The sequence below is a fragment of the Solanum lycopersicum genome, chromosome 6 (genome assembly GCF_036512215.1).
Source record: "Solanum lycopersicum chromosome 6, SLM_r2.1".
In the NCBI taxonomy this organism is placed as follows: domain Eukaryota; kingdom Viridiplantae; phylum Streptophyta; class Magnoliopsida; order Solanales; family Solanaceae; genus Solanum; species Solanum lycopersicum.
The window spans coordinates 29,663,847-29,687,068 of record NC_090805.1 but is presented as its reverse complement, the minus strand read 5'-3'; the positions used below and the strand labels follow the sequence as shown (position 1 = coordinate 29,687,068).

Sequence of the window (23,222 nt, the reverse complement as noted above, 5' to 3'; positions counted from 1 at the left end):
AAAGCACTGGCTAGCTTCGTTAGTTGATTGTTATGATCATTGGGCATGGTTGCTAGTGTGGCAAGGTCTTGAGTGGAGGGTCTCATTTCTGAAGTGGATGGTGAATTGGGTTGAGATGCGGATGTTTCTCCTCTTTGTTGACTTGTTGGAGCATATCTCTCCCGATTCTTTGTCATCGTATGATGGTAATTGTTGTCCTAAATTTAACAAGTCTGTCTACCTCTTTTATGTGTGTGCACTCTGTATCTACACACAAGAATGTGATCATTGTTTCTGTCTACCTCTTTTATGTGTGTGCACTCTGTACACACAAGAATGTGATCATTGTTGGGTAAGGTAGAGATCCTTTAGATTTCTGTGTTGCCCGCTTTATTTTTTCAGCCATGATTTGTGTTCATACACCTCCATTTCTGTCATGAGGTGAGCTATCAAAACGACAGCTTTATAGATACGTTCACAGAGTTTCTGGAAGGCGTTAGACTTCTTCGCAGAAAGTCAAACCATACTTCCGCTTGTGCCTATTTCAGAGAATCTATTGCAATGACTTCTGCTACCCACACATATTGACTTCAAATTGATGTTTTATGGTAGGTTGAGCTGCTTTTTGGAACTGGAATACATGGCACCAAAAAGAGAAGAGATTATCCAGGGGTAATGGGAATTTCCTTTCCTCTTACAAACCATAGACGTTATGGATGGGCTTGTCTCCATATCCTCCTGCTGCCCTTGCTTGTCCATTTTGGCTCGATATGACGCATAGAACTCCCATAGCATTTCCGAAAAGTATAGATCCCGAGGAGTTAAGATGGTGACCCACTCATGTTCCTCAGTTTGAGTTGATAAGTTGTGGAGGTCTTCATTAAATGACTCAACATGGGGAACAACCTGCAAGATGCCTGTTGGTTCCTGCGGGATGTCAGTTCCTTCGCCGGTGTGGTTCAGTGCTATTTTTGGGGCTTCAAATCCATCAAACTAGCTATTTCTAAGGAATGCCTGCATCCAAGAGAACCAGGGCCTAAAACCCCTTAAATTAGCATTAAAACAAGACAATAATTTATGAATTTGAGTCTAATGAGTCGGTAAAGTACCAACTCATCAAAAGTTTAGCCTCTTTTCAATATGGGTGATAGGGTGTGCTTCTTTATTTCTAGTGATGAGTCTTTTGAATTAATCAACATTAGTGAAGGTCCATTCAGGTGGTTTTTGTTCAAAGAGTTCAACAGTCTGTTTATAAGTAAGATCAAGATCGACGAAGACTTTCTCAGGTGGGTCTGCAGTGTTATGAAATTAGCATGCAGAGGTGTCAGGGACCTCTACAGTAGATAGGGTTGACTGAAAAAGGGGATTTATTTGGAGTTTATCAGAACTTGTTTGCCTATGACACACTGATCTTCTGTGAAGCTGAGAAATCGCAAGTGCAATATCTTAACCTCACTCTTATGCTTGTTCTGTCCATGTCAGGACTCCGCATTAACATGTCTAAAAGTATTATCTACCCTGTTAATGATGTCCCAGACATGGAGAATTTGGCAGACATTATGTCCAGCTCAATTAGATCTTTTCCCACTGCCTATTTGGGGTTACCACTGGGTGCTAGTTATAAATCAATTGCAGCTTGGAGTGGTATTGTGTCAAAGTTTGAAAGAAGATTGACTTCTTGGCAACAACAATATCCCTCACTAGGGGGCAGGGTAACACTCATCAATAGTGTCTTGGATAGTATTCCCACCTAAATTATGTCCCTTTTCCCTATGCCAGTTAAGGTGCAAAAACATCTTGACAAGATTAGGAGAGACCTCCTCTGGGAAGGTAATAGTAAGGACCACAAATTCCACCCTGTGAAATGGGCCAAAGTTACCAGGACAAAGCAATTTGGAGGCTTAGGGATTAAAGACCTGACATTAAATAACAAGTGTATTCTAAGAAGTGGCGTTGGTCGTTGGATGTAGAATCAGGAGACAACTGGTCTATGGAAGGAAGTGATCCAAGCAATTAGTAGCACTCGTCAGTGGTGCTCTAATGAAGTCACAATCCCTTATAGCACATGGGTCTGAAAAGCTATGAGGATGTCGTGGGAGGTCTGCTATAGCAATGCTACTCTCAAAGTGGGAAGTGGGGAGCACATCCAGTTTTGGAAAGACATTTGGCTGGGAAACATCCCTCTTATGAACATATTTCTTAGAATATTTCAAATTGCCTCCAATCCAAAATCAATCATCTCTTAGTGTTGGGAAGAATGAGCGACTCTCAGGAGAAATTTAAATGACTGGGAGTTGGAAGAATTTATAGCCCTCATGGACACCATCCAGACCAGCTCAGTCCACAGCCAAAGCAGGGATAGACTCACTTAGGGATACAAGGATGGCTCCTATTCGGTCAAAGAAGGCTACTTAAAGCGAGGCGACATTCATCTAAGACTAAGCTCAAGGAAGACACTGATCTATGGCTATGGAAACTTATCTGGAGAACTTAGATGCCTCCAACAGTGATCTGTTTCAGCTGGATCAATCTTAATGGTTCTTGCCTCCAAAAGTGACCCCTTTCCTCTCTTAACGCTAGATGTTTGATTAGTCTTTTTAGTTGGGTCAACCACTCTGTAATTTCGGTTAAATCATTCCTAGAATTATCAGCTCCATAGATCTTGATAGTTGTGATAGCTTTTTTTGCCTTCCTGGGAGCTGGTAATCTCTTTGTAATGCTTGCATCTTCTTGATGCTTTTTGTTAATGATATCCTTCTTATTTCATCAAAAAAGGGCAATTGGGGAAACATCCTTTTTCTGTCTTCTCTCCACAAAGGAAGGAGAGCACCGCCAAGCCAACCAGAAAGCAGAAACTGCATGAGGTAAGACAAACGAAAGACCTGGAACGCTTATCTAAGTCTCGGCAAACTGGATTTTTCCTGCACACATTCAGACGATGGTGACCACAGGACAACTGCAGGAGATTTTGCTCCCACTTCCAGTCCCAAATCAGAATGTGTTCCCCCAGTTTCCTGGTTGGAACTCGAAACAGGAATTGATGGGCACACATTTCAAATACACCTATTGAGTTCCCCATTTGCCTAAGCCCATCTTCAAACAACTGTCTGGTTTCGGCGTGATGTTGCTCCCTTCCCTCGAATCCTCAATGATTTTTCCAGCACTAGCTGTCCACCTGTATCCACTAGTTGCTTCAACAAAGGTTGAGTCCACCACTAGATGTCGTGATTCTGTTATAATGTCTTCCCTTCTATAAATGAGACTTCTAATTTTGTATGCTAGCTCGTCCCATCCTGTATTAAATGCTGTTTATGGTAGTATAACAGTGGATCTTTTACTCCTCTGTTCTTTTCTACAATTAATATAAATCTGCTGAAGTCATTAAATTTCTTTGCACAAAAGTAGTTGGCTTGATGGTCCTTGAGCTTCCACCTTCTGACTTCTTTGTTTCTAACCTCTGATGCCTTATGTAATAAATGGCATATCCATGTCATAACTTCCAGCTGATCATCATTCTTGGTAGCAAGTTGTTCCTGGTTTCCATCTGGTCAACCATTTTTCTGAAAAAAAACATTTTTGGTGATATCTATGACTTATCCAACTCTAAAATTAATCTTGTTGTCCATGTTTTTAGTGAATTACTGGATGAAGTAATATCTTTTTCTCCGGTCTTTACTAGTACCTGTTGCTATATATGATGTGTACTTCTTGATATTATGCTGGCGTTATTTTCCTTTCATTCCTACTTTGATTACTCTTCTTTTGAGCTGAGGGTTTACCGGAAAGAGTCTCTCTACCCCACAATGGTAGGGTTAAGGTTTATGTACATCCTACCCTCTCCAAACTCCACTTGTGGGATTATATTGGGTATGTTGTATTTGATGATGGAAGTAAAACACAGTTACCAAGCTTACGGCGATATACGGGTACCCCGGAACTAGAAGACTTTAACTAGCCTTGGTTTATGTGCCTGATAGCATTTCTTGTTGTTGCTCTCTTAAAAACAATAAATCTTAACCCAAGCAATTTCCTAAAATATTATTATTTCTTGATTTCAGGCTTCCTTCCAATTCTCTGGAATTATCCAAGATGTGACATTAGAGAACTTCAAATATGCATGTGCTTTAGGTAAAGTCTTTCAATGTAGATATATTTTTTTCCTAAAAGAATTTCTAAGTACAAATTACTTGAATTAAGTTGTCTCCTACAGGCTTGCAAAGATGTGCACACAGTTTCAATATAATCTAGTTGGAGTTTCAAATGCTTCTCCTAAGATGGTCGCCATTTGATCCAGACCTGTTGTGCATTTTGCGATTCCAGTGTTTTCTTACCGTTAAATATTCACAAATGACATAGTTGGTATTTTATATCTTTAAACTCTAGTTTATCTCAAAAAAAAAAAAAAGAAAACATCTTTAAACTCTAGTCTCCCACATAATTAATAAGCGGCAAGAAGTAGACATGATTAAAATTTCCATTTTTACTTCAGCAGTTTAGCTGAAGCTGCAAGAATCCTTGAGTCCTTGCCTTCTTCTCTAGAATGATTTATTTTGTTGAAGAAATACATCTAAACCACTTAAGATTAGAACATAGAGGAAGCTGGAAGCACACATCTATCTATATTCTCATGACGTGAGTTTCATATTAGTGATATGGATTTGGTTAAAGGAAGTAGTTTTCATTGTTAATAAACCAGCTATTCCAGTCTATATGAACTAAATGCCTGAACACCGTCTTAACTTATGTGGAAACTGCCTACCCTTATTATCAGCTCTGCTCCAAAGAAGCAAAGCTAGCCTGTTGGAAAGGTAGTCTCTTTCCTTTTCGTGGAGCAGGTCTTGTGTTTCAACATTTCATTTAGTGTCATGGATTATGGACCTGGATGCCCAGATTGATGAAAAACCTCTTTGTCTGCATTTCAGTTACATCGCGCGCATGGGAAAGTTCCAGGGGGGTATCAATGGTATTTCTGTTTTGGGGATTTTATTTTGTTTTCTTTAATTATTATATTGAGTAAGTTACCATTATCAAAACAATAATTGTATTGAGTTTATACCTTAAACTCCCCCTTAAACTATCCACTTTTCATCAGTTTAATACTTGAATTATGGGGTGTTGCTGTTATCCCTTGAATTATAACATTTTCCATCTGAAAATCCTTCCAGTGTAAAGTGGCTGGGATAGTGGTTTTACTCTCATTGTAGTGTATAGGAGCTAGAACATAAGCAAACAAGAGGATCCGTGTGGTATCTTATATTATTTTTGTATCTCTTATTTCTTATTTTTTCTTTTTGCTTTTTCTTTTCTTATTCATTTTTTTATTTCTTTAAATCTTATCTTCTATAATAACTGTAAACTGATTGAAATACAACCTAATATAATACTCCCTCCATCCCATTTTATATGATTTCAGTTTGATTTGACAGGAAGAAAGACTTTTGAAATTTGTGATATAAAATAAGTGATAGATGTTTATGTATTATTAGTCATTTCATTAAGGGTAAAATAAGCGTTTTAAAGTTAAATTGTTACTTAATGCAGAAATATGTTATTCTTTTTGGGATTGGCTAAAAAGGTAAAGCGAGATATAAACTGGGATAGAGGGAGTAGTGAAATAAAAATATAATAATCAGGAAAATATCTAGTAAATAATCACCAGATGTATTTTATCATAACAGTATAATCAATTGTTAAAGATAACTCTAAAATAACAGTAATACAAAGAATTAAGAAAAGAGATCTTATACACGAACTTAAATTTTTTTTTTCTTATTTGTTCTTCTTCTTAGCTTATCTAAATTTTTATTGGTTTTTTCTTTTCCCTCTTCAAAATCCAATAACTTTTGTGTAATAGAAAATTCAGTTGAATACTCATTTTAAAAATAATCGTAAAATAAAAAAGATAATCAATTGCATAAACTTAATTGCAAGAACAAAATTTACTCAATAATAATTGAGAAATTAGAAGAAGAAAAAAAGAAGAAGAAGAAGAAGAAGAGGAAGAGATATTAGGAATTGAATTGATTGATCATTCCCTCAAATTGATGGAATTAAATAGCTGTTACAGATAATGTTAATAAGGAAAGAAACTAATAAAATATTACATAATATCCTAACTACTTAGTTAAAGGGATTAGGGAATATTCTCATATCTTGACTATCTAATCATACCTTATTTAAATATTCTCATATCTATACTATCCAAATATACCATAATTAGCACTCCCCCTCAAGCTGGAGCGTACAAGTCATACGCTCCTAGTTTGCCACATATATCGTCAACTCTAGATCGTCAGAGTGATTTTGTGACAATATCTGCTAGTTGATCTTTTGAGTTGACAAAACTTGTGGCAATGTATCCAGACTCAATCTTTTCTCTAATGAAGTGACAACCTATCTCAATGTGCTTCGTTCTTTCACGGAATTATCAGAAATCAATATCATCCCTTCAACTCCTCCCATCTTCAATCTTGGAGAAGTTGTCTCAACCATATAAGCTCACATGTAGCTAGTGCCATAGCTCGATACTCTGCTTCTGTGCTTAATCTAGCTATGACAACTTGCTTTTTACTTTTCCAAGATATTAGATTGCCACCAATTAGAACACAATAACCTAAAGTGGATTGCCTGTCAAAAGGAGATCCTGCCCAATCTGCATCAGAATATCCAACCATGTTGGTGTGTCCCTTATCTTCATACAATAAACCTTGTCTTGCAGAGCTTTTGATATATCACAAGATGCGAATCATTGCATTCCAGTGACTATCACAAGTTGATTGCAAAAATTAGCTAACTACACTAACAACAGATGAGATGTCTGTTCGTGTTGTCGTAAGATAGTTGAGTTTGCCAACAAGTCTTCGATATCTGCTAGGATCTTTTAGAGGCTCCCCCCGTCCTGGAATAAGCTTAGTATTTGGATCCGTTGGACTTGCCACATGTTTGCAATCCAACATACCAACATCTTCCAAAATGTCCAAGGCATATTTCCTTTGAGTAATAACAATACCATGGCCAGATTGTGCCACTTCAATGCCCAGAAAGTATTTCAACTTGCCCAAATCTTAGTCTTAAAGTGAATTGAAAGTGACTTGAGAGGTATTGTTTAAGTTGAGCAATACCTTCATAATCATCTCCTGCGATAACAATATCATCAATATAAACAATTAAAAAGATATATATGCCATAAGATGAATGCCTATACCATACAGAGTGATCACTTCTGTTCAGATCATTCCAAATTGTTGGACAACAACTCGAAATCAACCAAACCATGCTTTGAGAGACTTGCTTGAGACAATAGAGGGATCGACGAAGTTTACAAACTAGTCTAGACTCCCATTAAGCGACAAACCATAGTGGTTCCTCCATAGATACCTCTTCAACAAGCTCTCCATGTAGGAATGCATTTATGATGTCTAGTTGAAAAAGGGGCCAATGAGTCATTGCTACCATAGAGATGAGAAGAAGGACAAAAGCCATCTTGGCATAATTACCTTTATCTCAAAAAAAAAAAAAGCCATCTTGGCAACTGGTGAGAAAGTTTCTCCATAATCGATGCCATAAATCTGAGTGTATCCCTTAGCAACCAATCTTGCTTTGAGACGATGAATAGCTCCATCCGAACCTACCTTAACTGTGAATACCTAACGACAACAAACTGTGATTGTGGTTTTGCCTTCAGGTTAAGGAACAAGCTCCCAAGTTCCATTATCATGCAAAACAATCATCCCTTGACGCCAACTTGGATGGACTAATGCTTCTGTCACACTCTTAGAAACTTTGACGGATGATAAGCTAGTAAGGAAGGCATGATATCAAGGTGACAAACGATGAGAACTGAAATAAGAATAAACGGGAGTTTGATTAGCAGTCGTTCTAGTACCTTTGCAAAGAGCAATGTCGGGAATAAACATTAGGAGTTGGAGGTGGAGCTGGGGTTGGAATGGGAAGGACCGCTATGACCTTCTAATTTTCCGTATTAGGAGAAAAATAAGGAGAAGTCTCGAAAAAAGTAACATGTGCAGAGTTCAAGTACTTATTGGTAGAGGTATCAAAGCCTTTGTAACCTTTTTGTAGACGAGAATACCCAAGAAAGACACATTTAAAAGCCTTGTGCTGAAGTTTATCGTTTCCGGGGGTATGGTTATGAACAAAACAGGTGCAACCAAACACACGTGGAGGAAGAGGAAACAAATTTTGGTCCTGATAAAGGACTGAGTGAGGACTCTGGTACTGCAAAACAGATGAAGGCATGCAGTTGATTAAATAGCAAGCAGTAATAATATCACCCCAAAAATGTAAAGGGAATGATTGTGAATGAGCAATGTTTGAGTTGTTTCAGTTAGATGTCTGTTCTTTCGCTCAGCAACTCCATTTTGTTGAGAAGTATGTGCACAAGAAGACAAGTGCAATATGCTGTGCGATCATAAAAGAGAGAAAGAAGTAGAGAAGTATTCTTGGGCATTATCATTGATTAAGTTCTTAATGGAAATGCCAAATTGATTGCAAATTTCAGCATGAAATTTCTAAAAGATAGAGAATATCTTAGATGTATTTTTCATTAAAAATAACCACATGCACCGAGAATAGTCATCTATAAAAGTAACAAAATGATGAAAGCCTAAGGAAGAACTGACACCATTTGGACCCATATATCCGGATGAATGATTTCAAACATAGAGGTGGCCTTATTATTGACGCGTTTTGGGAAAGAGGAATGAGTGTGCTTACTAAGCTGACAAGACTCACTTTCTAACAAAGATGAACTAGATGAACTGGGGACCATCTTTTGCAATTTCAGGAGATTTGGATGACCCAATTGACTATGGAGCAATTCATAAAAAACAGAAGTGAAAGCAAATGTGGTTTTGGGATGGACAGTAGGTACAATCCCTATGACTCATGTCCTTTTCCAATCACCTATCCCATACTTCGATCCCGCACAAGAACAGAATCATCAAATGAAGTTACAACTCATTTAAGAGTTTTGTTATGCTAATGGAAATAACATTATATGGACATTCGGGTGCAAAAAGGACTGATTTTAAAGGTGTGGAAGGAAGAGGATGAGCTATACCTATCCCTTTTACAATTGTCTTTGATCCATTCGCCAAAGTAATAGTAGAGAGAGTAGAAAGGGTAGGAAGAGTAGAGAAAGTGTTTTTGTTACTAGAAATATGGTCAGAAGCACTATAATCAAGAATCCATTGTTCTTGAGACGAAGATTGCGCGACATAAGCAAAGGAGTTACCAGGTCGTATTGTGCAAACAATTGATGATTGTTGTCTTTATGATGCTTGATAATGAAGGTAGTCATTATAGTCTGCTCTAGTTAAAGTGATAGATTGAGATGATCCATCCATTATGACCTCCTTTATTTTTGGTCACAAAAAGAAGTGTTGGAGTAAGAGAAAGATGAAACTTGAAGTTTTCTGATATGGTTGTTTTAGCAACCAGTTGATCAATCCCTCTGTTTATTTTTTAAGTTTCTGCTGAAATAGAAGAACATTCAGAGAGAGCGCTAAAAAACTAATAGCTCGCATACCATGAGAAATTAGAAGAAGAAGAAGAAGAAGAGTAGATATTGGGAATTGAATTGATTGATCATTCACTCAAGTTGATGGGATTAAATAGCTGTTACAGATAATGTAAATAAAGAAAGAAACTAATAAAATATTACGTAGTATCCTAACTACTTAATTAAAGGGATTAGGGAATATTCTCATATCTAGACTATCTAATCATACCTTATTTAAATATTCTCATATCTATACTATCTAAATATACCATAATTAACAATAATAAACTCAATTGAAAAGTTTGAATATTTAAGCAACTGAAGATAAATTTTGTGCATGTTATGCTTTTTTAATGGAGTTGACCAAAATAAAGAAAAATAAATTTGACTGTCAAATTCCACGTGGATGGTCTTTTGACCTATTCTTAGTTCCCAGACACTACAAAGAGGAATCACTCTCCATGTCACTTGACACTGCATGTTTTTTTTAAATGGAGGATGACCTTTTTGTACCAACAGTGACAAGGTGGTAATATTTCCTTGACACACTGCATGTTTTTTTAGATAGGAAATGTTATAGTTTGCAATGGGGTGGAGGGGTCGGTGGTGGTGTAACAACACCCTAAGTTTAAATATATACTGATAAAACGTGGATAGTTAAAGGTGATTTTGAGGTATTAACTCTATTTTATTTTATTTGTTTTGTGTCTGATTGATAATTTTTGGAAGGACGTTCATCCGGCGAGCTCCTTTTATTTAAACTTCTAGAGGTTAAATCTTTTATGACTGTTTTAAGGATGACTACTTTTTGGGTGCATGAGGTGCCTGATAGTTTGTTCACTACATTGTAGATTCCTTTTGCCGATTTTGCAAATCACAGTGATCTATCTGACACAACTGTTCTGTGTAGTGAAAAGAAGCAACTTTCAGAGGTATGTTCCACCAGCTTAAAACATGGTTTTCCATCTATGCATCTGCCAGAAAAAAACTATTATTATCACCTGCTCTGCCTATGAAATAATAACAACACTTGCTTTGCATATTATTTCTCTGTCTGTATATGTGTATGTGCTGCACATGATGACATGTGCTTTAAGTATATTTATGTTTGTCTAAGAGAACAATAATTCTCATGACGTTCATCCTCCTGGCAGTGTTAGAGTTTGATCTACTTCAAAAATATTCACCGGATATGTTTTGGTGTGAGATGGAGGAAATGGGTCAAATTTCGCATCCAACGATAAGGTATTCAGTCCTTGTGATGGTATCCATGCAGCTATTTTGGTAGTTAAAGAGGACTAAGACAAGGGGACCCCTTGTCCCCTATGCTTTCATCCTAGTGATGGAAGCATTGAACAAGAGACAGATAAAATTGTGGCAGGAGGTTATTTGAGGGGTTTGTCTATAGTTGGTGGATAATGTTTTGTTAGGGTATTTCACTTTTTGTTTGTAGATGACACTTATGTGTTTTGTGATGCAGATAGTGTTAAGTTAATCTTCTTGAGATAAGTATTGACATGGTTCCAGGTCGTGTCAGGCCTAAAGATCAACCTTAGTAAATATTACATCTTCTAGTTGGTATGGTTGAAGGAGCCTTGACAGTCTACCACAAGACTCAAAGCAAGGGTAATAATTCAAGGAAATATTACCGCCTTGTCAGTGTTGGTGCAAAAAGGTCATCCTCCATTTAAATGTTGAAAGACGCCATATGCACAATGCAAGATTTGCAATCAACTTGTTCATGAAGATGTTACTTGCAAAAGCAAATCTCAGAAATATGAATCCGATGCCCAAGTCAGCAATGAAGATGAAGAAGACTACTTATTTGTGGCTACATATTTTCAACCAAGAAGTCAGACTTTTGGATAACTGATATTGGGAATGATGACTATATTGTTGCAAATGAAAAAGGGCTATTTCAATCAAAACAAGTTCAGACAAGAATTGTCGAATTTTTGATGCCACAAAATAGGAGATTTTACGAGTTAAAATGAGAGGTAAAAACTTCTTATTTAATCCAATAAAATGAACACAAGCCTTGCAAGACCAAAGATGAATTGGCAGGCTACAAGGTCAATACCAGCCAAGACTACCATCTACAATTCCTGATCCAAGCAAGAGTGTTGAAGATACGTCTAGGGATATTGCAAAAATATGATAGATAGCTGCATTATCTGTAAAAGATTGCAGTAAAACTATCAGTTTTTTAGGATATCAAATAATTTTTTAAAAGTGAATATAAGAGTTAATTTTCTACTTTTTTGTGATTGGATTTAATCATTAGCATATTTTTCTATTTGTTAGTAGGAATTGTAGCTATAAATATGTCTTTGAGTTATTAATAAAATAATTCTCTTTGATAACGTTGTATTTTTTCTCTCTAAGCTTTTCTTTGCTATTTCCCTGAATTCTTTGCAAAAAACCAAGAATAAGTTATTCCGCCATATATATGGAAACTTATCCCATCGTTATAGCATAAATGGTGGGATAACTAATCTAGAAACTAACTAATATCCCTAACCAAACGTAGGATACAATAATTGCACATTTTATCCATGGATAATTATTCCTTATGTGTAAGGGTCCTGACCAAGTAAATCGACATAAGTACGGTGACGGCAAAGGGTTGGCATGAATGATTTTGTCAAGGGCCAAAGTGCGGGTGAAATCAATCATGTGTTGTGTGAGCAAAGTGTTGTCATGACTTAGTGGTGTCAAATAATGCTGACACTGTCAAGACATGAAATGGATGTTGGCAAGGCAACATGCCATGACATGACTTGGACGCTGACCAACATTGGTTGTGGGCAAGTTTGCATGCGAAGAACACATGGTCTGATCAAATGCAGGAAAATCGATCTGAGCTAAATTGAAGCATAGTCAAATGTGAATGAAACGCAACAAGAAAACAAGGAATGACACAAGTGAATAAAAAGATAACATGGCCAAAGCAAGGCAGCGACAAGGCGTTAGTGGTGTGCAGGCATGGAAAATGTGCGGATTAATACGGGTGGACTTTGATGAGATAATGAATATACAATGTTTAGACAATGTATTAGAGTCAAAATTATGGAGGAAAATAGCAGCAAAGGACCGAAATCCAATCAGCAAAGGCACATGCCAACTACATACGACGGTTACCTTTTTGTAACCGCTTGTGTCCAGATTTGTTGTATCTTTTGTATGCTTTTTGAATTCGTAATTTGAATGCTTCTTATCAGTTGGGGATGTCAACTGAAATATAATTTAGCGAGCTGAATGTTTGACACGTGTTAGACATGTGTCACAACACTGTAATGTAAAACACAAAGCTGCCACATGTTCTACAAATGGACAGCCTTGTGTGTTGGATGTTTTGAGAGATAGAAAACGGGATAGACTTGTTATCCTAAGAGTGAAAGAGGGAAGATTTAGTCTTGAACTTCACTAAGACACTTAGAAAAAACGTGAGGGTTTTAAAAAGTGTATAAGGCAGCAATTGACTTGTGGTTGTGCCTTAAGTTGAAGTCGAATTCGAAGTTGGACAGAATCGTTGTTCCAATGAGTGAGTCCTTTGTATTAGTTTTTGATTGTTAATATAAAGGTTGGATTTGCCCGTATGTTAATGTGTTGATTTCCTTGTTAAAGTTCTGAAATATAATCTAAGGTAAAAACAGAAAAACGTCCTTGAACGTTAGGCAGAATAGGCTGCGAAAGGGGCTGAGTTGAGTGGGACTTGACTGTCATCACATTGGCTAACCTCTTGCACGAAATTTAGGTGAAGTAGTCTGCCCATGTGACATTATCCCTCATACCAAACAGTCCCTTTTGAATACTAAAGAGAAGAAACAAAGAAGATGTTGCTTCTCTAGCACTTACGTGGACCATATGGAGAGAAAGAAATAGTAGAGCTTTTGATGGAGTTAGAGAAGGATTTTGTACTATTGAGGAAAAGCTTTTTATCTCTTATAGCTTTCTGAGCACTCACTAGGTTCCCTGCAGGTATAGAAGACTAGTTCTTTCATGGAAAACCATTTTTTTGTGAGGTTTTCTACCATTTAGTATACTTATTATATATAGGCTTTTTTCTTTCCCTTTTTAATATAACATTATTACTTGATTAAAAAATGTTACTTTTGCCATTTTATGGAGTATCTTCTGCTCAGGTTTCTCTTGCATGTTTGACCTGCCCTATTTTAAGCATTTGCAGGTCATTGCTGATTATAGTTACGCTCCTGGTGATCAGGTCTCATCATTCATGCAATTTGAATGTATTCATGGTTCCATTTGATACTGTTTTTTCTCTATCTTTATGTAGATGTCAATTTGCAACTTTTTGCCTCTCTGGTCATTAACTTAAATTTTTGTGCTAGCTTATGATCTCAAGCCTTCACTTTGAATGTTTAATTGTCAAATGGCTCTTTCTTTTACTGTGTAAAGTGAAATGTGGAACTTCTCAAATTTCTGCTAAATGCCTCTCAAATTGAGAGTCTTGCCATTAAATAGAAGTATACAAAGTATTAATATCCTCAAAAAAATAAAATAGAAAGTATACAAATTGCATCCCTAGAGGTCCGTCATTTGTATCCTTAAAGATAAACTATTCTATCCCTCTAAAATGCTGTTCTACCCCTCCGAATCTGCTTTTCTATCACAACTTTATTCTCTTTGATTACTACAACGAATCTTAAATATCACACTTATATACATCACTATATAGTTGCATTAATACATACAATTATTCACTATTAAATTCACGATCTGTGAGCTGTCCATCATGCTAACATCCCCCAAATCAGTTGTGTATCAAATTCAAGTGGCTTATTGGGGAAACTACTTTTACACATGATATGTTAGTGCTACCCTTCGGCTCCTGTGATGTTCCGTGAATGCAATGGCTGGAATCTTTGGTGATATCATTATGAATTTCAGCAAGCTGACCATGCAGTTCAAGTATAAGGGGTAAATACCACATGTTGAAGGGTGAGACCACTAAGGAAGTTGTGTCCAAAAATGGGCACAATTCAAGCTTCGATAAGACAAAATATCCCACTGTTGAATTAACTTAAAAATGATTCAAAAGAACCCGAAATGTGCCCACAAACTTTCCTACACACTCCAACATGAATGGCCAAATTCGACACAGATAACTTCCAAATTTGTGAATTAACTAAGCTTCAATGAGAGAGTTGCATGTTGCCTTCGTCTCTTTTAAAAGACTGAAGTGCCAGTAGAGGCTTGGAAGGCTAGCCCTTGCACCCTGCCGTGAGTGCAAAGGCAAGAGAGGCAACCCTCCACGAACGCGAACGCAGAAGTCAGGAGACTCTGGTCTTCATGAAAGCGGGCAAGGGCCTGAGATTGCAAAGAAGAAGTCAGTGTTGCACCAACAGTATTGCATCAACAGTTCACAAGGAAGCCAAAACTCTCTGTTGGGATTTCGAAACCCCGTCAATGCAAACCAAATATGATACTAGACTGAAAATGACATTCTGGACTCAACGGAGTCGACAAAACAACAAACCGAGGTCGTCTCATCAAAATGTTGACCAAAGCCAACACTTACAAGAAAATATTACAAAATGATAAACGCTACAAAATCATCCCGACTGCCTCGAAAACTGAAGCAAAGATCGTTCTAGACCAAACTTGGTGTTCCAAAGCAAATTGTGCTGACAGAATTTGGCCAAGTGCGTTTACCAAGAAAAATGAAAGTCAAATCTTAGGCAAAAAAAAAAAAAAAAAAAAAAATCTTAGGCAAAACTCAATAGCTAAAATGCCTAACCACACCAACTCTAAAAGAAAGCCTCAAAATTTGCACCAATCAACACATTAGACCTATGACCCTTCATAGCTAATGGAACTAACAAAATTTTGATTCGACATTAGAATCTCCTGTTGTTGACTATAGTAAACTCTACCAAGCATTAAGCCTCCAACACCCAAGAACTCACACCAAACTTAACCCAACACCTTGGGAAGCGTGTCACCCAACCCAACATCAAACAAAAGTTGTAAAGAAGCTACAAAAAGGGGAAAAACAACAAAAACACTCAAAAACACACAAATGACCTCGAGGGTCATTACAATCTGTCATAGAGGAGTTCTTAGATTAGTTGGGAGGCTTAGATTTATACCAAGTTGGACCTTAAATCTGATCGTTAAATCGATTTTGCAGATGTGGCTAAAGCTTTTAGAACGTACTCAAGTCATTATGAATACTTGGCAATGCCTTCTGGGTTACTAGTTCCCCTTTCTGTTTTCTCAGTCTCATGAACCATATCTTTAAGGAATACACAAGGAAGTTCATTCAAGTGTTCTTTGGCGTTCAATAAAGGACAAGAGGAATATCTCGAATATCTCAAGATAACATTTGTCATCATGAAGCTAAATCCCATAAGTTATTTGTCAGAAAGTGCTACTGTTCTTTTGGGTTAAATAGTATTAAATACCTGGCCATTTCAATTCAGCCCAAGGTGTGTCTACTAATCCTAAAAAGATCTCAACAGTGCAAGATTGGCCTCAAAATATTAATCTTAATTTTTGAGGTAACTAATACTACAGGAGGTTCATTAAGGGCTATGGACTCATCAGTAGACCATTAGCTAATTTGCTCAAGATAGATGGTTTCTATTGGACAGAAAAAAGGCTACTCTAGCTTTTTAAGAGCTCAAAATGGCCCTTACTTTAGCACCTGTGTTGGCATTGCCTGAGCTTTTAGATGAGATGGTCACACACTTCAATATGAAATATTAGAGTAGGCAAAGGTCCTGTGATCGAATCTCCCCGTCACCCATATCAAAAAAATTTTCCACGTGCTTGACCCATGAAAAAAGAATTAGACCTGCACGTGAGGGGGCGTGTTGACAATAAATTAAATAGTAAAAGTGCTCTCTCTATCATGTTAAGCTTTTATATGAGATGGTCACACACTTCAATAGATGGTCTTCTTGTATGGACTTGGGCAAACCTCCCCTCATGGGCTAGCTTTTGGGGTTCAGTTAGACCAAGTGATATTAGAGCCAGGTCCATTCCCGTTTTGGCTCCTGGTCTATGCTCTAGTTTGCCTGGGAGTAAAGCGCGTGTTAGAGTGGTAAAAGTCCACATTGTTTGGGGAATGGACTTGGACAATTCTCCCTTCATGAGCTAGCTTTTGGGGTGGAGTTAGGCCTAGGTGTCATATCTTTACATCTTATCAAAGCAGACAGAGGGATCCTTGGATCGAATCTCACCACATCCAAATTAAAAAGAATTTCCACGTGCTTGACCCATACAAATGAATCAGGCCCACACATGAGGGGGCATGGTGAGAATATAATTAATTAATAAAAGTGTGCTCTCTCTAACATCTTAAACTTTTAGATGAGATGATCATACACTTTAACAAAGACCAATGCATGTGACCTACGAATTAGGGTTGTTCTCATGCAGCAGGGTCATCCCATAGCATACATTTGTAAAGGATTTTCTCCTAAGCACCAAGCCCTCCCTCTCTATGACAAGGAGCTGCTTGTTTTGGTGTTAGCTATTAACAAGTGGTCTTAATATTTGAAAGGAAGGAACTTCCTTGTTAGCACTCACCTAAAGGCTCTCAAATTTCTTCTAAAACAGAAACTGCACACATGTTCACAAATGAAGTGGGGTTGCTAAGATTATGCAGTTTGGTTTTTGAATTGAGTACAAGAATGGGAAAGATAACACTGCTATCGATTCCTTATCAAGTTTTCCACTTCATATATGAGATATTTCTACTCTCTTTTTGAGTACTGCAGGGGCCACATTATTTCAGAAAGTTAGTAAGGAATGGGAGGATGATCAAGGTTTGCAGAACCTTATCAAATTGGTATAGACCATGATGGGGAGTATAAGGGAAGTTAGTAAGGAATGGGAGGATGATCAAGGTTTGCAGAACCTTATCAAATTGGTATAGACCATGATGGGGAGTATAAGGGGTACTATTTTATTAATCAACAACTCAGGAGGAGTGGGAAGTTGCTGATTGGTGATAAATGTCAGTTGAAGGAGGAAGTCATTAAGAGTTGGCATGACCAACCTGTTTGAGGACATTCTGGGATTAATAGTACTTACAAAAGGATAGCATCTAAAGGACTGCCAGATGATGTAACTTGGTATGTAGAACAGTGGCAGATACAGTGGGATGATGTCTGTAAAGAAAGTAAGTATGATAATGCACCTTACCCTAGACTACTACAACCCTAGGAGATCTCTAATATGCCTTGTCTAGTATAAGTATTGGATTTTGTAGAGGGACTTCCTTAAGTCTAAAGAAAAGTCAATCATTTGGGTGGTGGTAGACAGACTGACTAAGTATGCACACTTTGTGACAGTTTCTCATCCCTATGCAGCTACTGGCATTGCACAATTGTTCCTGGATAATATCTACAAACTACATGGCATGCCTGAGTTCATCGTGAGTGGCAGAGATCTAGTGTTAGTGAGCAAGGTGTTCCAAGAACTCTTCTCTACTCATGGGGTCACATTAAGCACCTCAACTGCTTGTCACCCCAAATCTGATGGGCAAATAGAGTTGCTAAGTAGGTGGTTGGAAACCTTCTTGAGATGCTATTGTTCTGATGCATCCACAAACTGGTTCCTTTACATTCTGCTGGTTGTGTGGTGGTACACTACACATCACTCAACTATACAGACCACATCACCAATACACTTACCATATCTTGTGATAAACTGAGCAGGTAGACAGAAGTCTGGAAGTAAGGGAGCTTAAACTACAGCTGAACAAGTTCCACTTGACAAGAGTAGAACAAAGGATGATAGCTTAAGCCAATAGTCACAACACAGATAGGTTGTTTGAAGAATGGAATTGGGTCTACTTAAAAATCCAACCTTACAGACAGTACACCTAATCTACTTCTCTATTTTCAAACTAGCAGCCAAGTATTATGACCCTTAGCAAATCTTGCGAAAGAGCAGTCCAGTAGCCTATAAACTGGCAGTACCTACCACATTACTATGCATCCTACCTTCCATATTTCTTTGCTTAAGCGTTGCTTTGAAATGCCAAAAAGCATTCATCATCATCCTGTTCTGGATCTTTCTAGTTTTCATTGCCTCTACCTCTAAAGCTATCATGGATAGAAGAATGATTAAGGAGTGAAATAAGGCCATTCCACAAGTCCTCATTTGATGGGATTAGATGCCTCCTGACCAGCACACCAAGGAAGATTACCATGCCTTGAAGATGAGATTCCCTGTTCTTCCTTGATGACAAAGAATCTTCCTAAGAGGGGAAATATGTTGCATACACATCAGTTGTTGCACTTAGAAGTGCTGGATTGGTAGTTGACTGTTAGAGTAAAGAGTCAGTTTTAAGTTATTTGAGTCTCAAGCATATGCCTTATGTTTTAAGTAGAAGTTAACTTATTCGCCAAAATGCATGTTTTAGTTATGCAGGATTTAGTTATGCAAGTATTAGTTATGCAAGATATAGTTATGCAGGATATAGTTATGCATGATTTAGTTATGCAGGGTTTAGTTATGCTGGTATTAGTTATGCAGAGTTTAGTTATGTTGGATTTAATTATACGGATATTAGCTATGCAAATATTAGTTACGTATGTGTTATTTAGTTATGTAAAGATTACAATACATGAATTATTAACTTTTGAATATTAAACTTGTTGTAAATTATTAATATATATTATTTATAAAATAATAATAAATTTTAATAAAATGTGGAATATATTGAATAATATATAATGCTAATATTTGATTAGCATATGCACCGTCAAAAAATATACAATCAAATTTATAATATTAAAAGAATATTTATATTTGCATAAATAAATAAAAGTACAAAAAATAAAAATGAAAATGGTCTATATATAAAAAGAAATAAAAATAACAAAAGTAGATAGGAAAATAGTAAAAGTTCCAATTAAAAAAAATGAAATAAATTAAAAGAAATGAAAATGGTTTATATATAAAAAGAAATAAAACCAACAAACGTATATAGGAAAAGAATAACGTTTCCGATAAAAAGATACATTAATAGGGTAAATATGTAATTTATCATTTTAATACATGTATAACTAATACCCACATAACTTATTCCACCTTCTACCCTGCATAACTTTATAAATAGATTCACTCATAAGTTATGTTGGTATTAATTATGTAGGACTACAGAAATGCAGCCAAACACCGAATAAATCAAAAATGAATAACTTTTATACAACATTTAAATTCTTACCAACCAAACATGGTATAAACTATGTTGACTTTTATACCTAATACAAAACTTCTTCCAAACATAATAAAGCTACTGCTACTTTTTATACATGAATAAGATGTTTCTTATACCGTAACCAAACGGCCCCTAAAAGTGGTAGAGCTACTCCATGTGCTGAGAAAAGTTCTTCCCAGAATTTGATGACAAAATTGGATCTCGATCAATAACAATATTCTCTGGCATCCCATGAAGGTTGAAAACCTGATCATAGTAACAATTGTGTCGAGTGACTAATAGGTATGAAATGGCCTATCTTTGTCAACCTGTCCACTATCACCATGATAGTGGTTTTCCCCTTCGACTTAGGTAGACCATCAATAAAGTCCATACTGATGTCGGACCATGCGAAATTTGGAATGGCCAGGGGCTGAATGAGAGCAGATGATGCTGCAACATTGTACTTGCTTCTCTGACACACAGAATAGCTTCTAGCTTAGCTGTTGACATCATCCCTTAGCCTTTTCCAGTTGAACAAAGCTGAAAGCCTCCTATAGGTCTTTTCCGTTCCTGAATAACCACAATTTGGGCTTCTATGCCATAGTTGCAAGATGTCTTCCCTGAGCTGTTCATTGATGCTCACCACCAACATACATACCTCTTTAGTCGTTGATTGTGGAAAGGAAATTCCTTCAGATCCTCCTCCTGGTTCTGGACTTTCTGAATTAGCTCTTCTAACTCAGTGTCCGTCTCCCAGATTGCCTTGTTCCATAGCTTTCGAAAATCATAAACAAACATAGAACCTTGCCTAAGAGTTTGAAGACATTGCAGATCACTTTGAAAGTGTAATGACTCAAGTCCCTTCCTCATAACCCTTCTCATCTTGATTCAAGTAGCAATAGGTGTCTCCCTAAACAATTGTTTGTCCCTAACAAACTTTTTGCCTTCTTCTACCAAATAACAACTCTACCTTTCATAACTGTTTTCATAATCATCCTCTAATTAATCAAAAGAATTTTTTTTTGTTGCAGATTAGGAGCTTTAGTAGCTTGTGTCCTAATTTGGGTCCTTGAATTTGGATTATCCCGCCTTCGTGCAACTATAATGACATTCATCTCAAATTGTGGAGTCCACCTTTGAAATTGTTGAAACATGGCACTCAAGGTGAAATCATCCCCTCCATTTAAATCTGCTTCTAATCGAGCCCTTCTTTCATCATCATTACCACTTGCTTGAGACATCTTAAAGATAATATTTATCACTCGAGAATTTGACTTTTACCCTCTAATATTGTCACCTATCTTGCCTTCTTTAAAATTTTGGCAAATGGGGCTCTCCAACTCCAAATATTCTATTATCCAATGCAACCGAAACCATAACCAAGCAGGTTCCAAGAAGTTCAATTTGGTCTCTGTCTCTTCTCTTGAAATTTATGAAGAAAATTTCTTCTCAATCATGGCTTTGGTGTCATCATCTCTCATTGAGTGAAGATCCAGTTGAAGCATCTATTAGCTAAGTTACTCAGACTTGGGTGCGGGTGTTCAGTACGGGTGTGAATCTAGATGTCGGATCCTTCATGATCTTATTTTTGAGATTCGGGAATATGGATCCAGGTATGGATACGGGTGCGGGCATTTGCCTAAAATAATTAAAAAATCTAAAAATAGAGTTATAAAACCTAAATTATGAGATATTTTGTGGAGAACTTGATGAGAATCCTGCAAGGAGATTAAAGGAAAAGGAGTGACAAAAATTTCTATATAAAATCTTCAATTTCATCTTAGCTTTTGTATTGATTATAGAAATCATTAAGAATCTCCATCCTTATCAATTTTGGTTAAAGTACCCAAAGTTGGTTGACCAATTCGGACATAGATCCCACATCCACACCTATGTCGTGTTGACATGGGTGCGGCAACAAAAGTGAATAGTCCGAACAACTTAGTCTATTAGTGGATAGGTAAAAGAGTGGGAATCCTCTAATGTTCTGTAGTGAAAGTGCATGTAATTTTTGTTGAAACGAGACAGGTGGAATGAAGAAAAAGAGTGTGGGACCTGCTTATTGTCTGGGAAATGGAGGTCAAATGATGGAGGGACGTGATGACATTTTTGGTTGGGTAGATGGTCAATAATGTGCTGAAAAGTTGGATGAGAGGGTGGGTTTTATCACTTTTAAATTTCGTATCAGCTTAATTAAACAAGTTCACTGCTCAAGATGTTGTGTTATCTGTCCTTGTGGCTAATAGACAGTTTTGAAAATGGATTAGGTGTTTAATCTGTCAGGAACTTAGTTTAGGTATCTAAATGATAAATTCTGACACATTCAAGCAGTTGTCTATGTAGTGGGACATTAAGTTGAATATTGAGCCATGACAACTGTGACTTACGAGTTCATATGGATTAGTTGACTACCGAAAAGGGTTTAAATTTGGAGAAACTACTTAGATGGAACTTTTTTGTGTAATCAAGTCACACTTCATATTGCTTCAGATCCAGTGTACACTGAGAGAATCAAACACATAGAGGTTGATTGTCACTTTATTAGAGAGAATAGTCTCAGAAAATATTGTCAGAAGAAGTGGAGAACTATAATATCAAATGATTAGTTTGCAGACGTATTTACCGGATCTTCCCCTTGAGTTAATTATATATGTAATAAATTAGGCATATACGATGTGTAATCATCTACTTGAGGGGGAATCTTAGATAGGCTAGTATATTATTGTTCAAAGTAGTGTCCCAGATAGGACAAGCTTGAGGTATCCATTCTGAAGTGCGCATATAAAATGATAGAAGCATGAAACATCGAAGTCACACATTCTCATAGTTAACCTCACCTTTGCATAATCCATCAGATTGTACTCACAAACATGATGTTTCAAAAGGAATTTAGACAAATATTAGAAAACTTTCAAATTATCAAGATGAAATGGTACTTATTAACCACAAGCATAGATGTTCATATCACGACATATCTATTTGACTAAAATTGCTACGAATTATTGTCGTTAATAACTGTGCTTGTGGTAGCATACATATATTTGTGAAATAAGCATTCTTACTGAAATTAACAACAATTTTCCCACAGATGTTCATACGATACGGAAACTTTTCAAATGCAAGACTCCTTTTGGACTTTGGATTTACTCTCCCTTGTAATATGTATGATCAGGTAAGATGACAACTTCACTGTATGTTTTGCATTATCTTTCAAAATGGATGAACCAAACTGAATTATCACAAAGCTCATGCACTCTTTGCATGTGCAATTCCATTTTATTGATTTACGTACATTGCCTCATTTCAATTCCGTCCGAAAAGTTGTTTGATACTGCTTGTCAGGAGTCCTTTCAAGCTTGACCACATGCTTTATACTGAACCTCATTACTTTGACATTTCCGGGGGCAAACTACTAACAACTTCCCTTTGCTGACATTGTTAGAGGTGCTGTTTCAGCTGTGGCTCTACATCCGTTAATTGCCTCAATAGGACAGTCATGCACACAAATATTTTGCTAGGTGGTTTATTTTGTAAAATGGT

General features: G+C 36.8%; 1 protein-coding gene across 5 annotated transcripts in view; it reads left to right on the top strand.

The window, feature by feature from the left end:
- The window catches only part of LOC101257971 (ribulose-1,5 bisphosphate carboxylase/oxygenase large subunit N-methyltransferase, chloroplastic), a 40,931-nt gene that overhangs the window by 4,745 nt on the left and 12,964 nt on the right, over positions 1-23,222 (top strand). For 3 of the 5 annotated variants that reach the window (XM_026031445.2, XM_069299139.1, XM_069299140.1), the window contains exons 7-11: positions 4,038-4,107; positions 4,902-4,942; positions 10,351-10,431; positions 13,689-13,724; positions 22,771-22,854. In XM_026031445.2, the coding sequence (XP_025887230.1) occupies positions 4,038-4,107; positions 4,902-4,942; positions 10,351-10,431; positions 13,689-13,724; positions 22,771-22,854 (312 nt within the window). Of the gene's footprint in view, positions 1-591; positions 652-4,037; positions 4,108-4,901; positions 4,943-10,350; positions 10,432-13,688; positions 13,725-22,770; positions 22,855-23,222 lie in introns of all 5 variants that reach the window. The other 2 variants (XM_026031444.2, XM_010323669.4) reach the window with 1 other exon arrangement.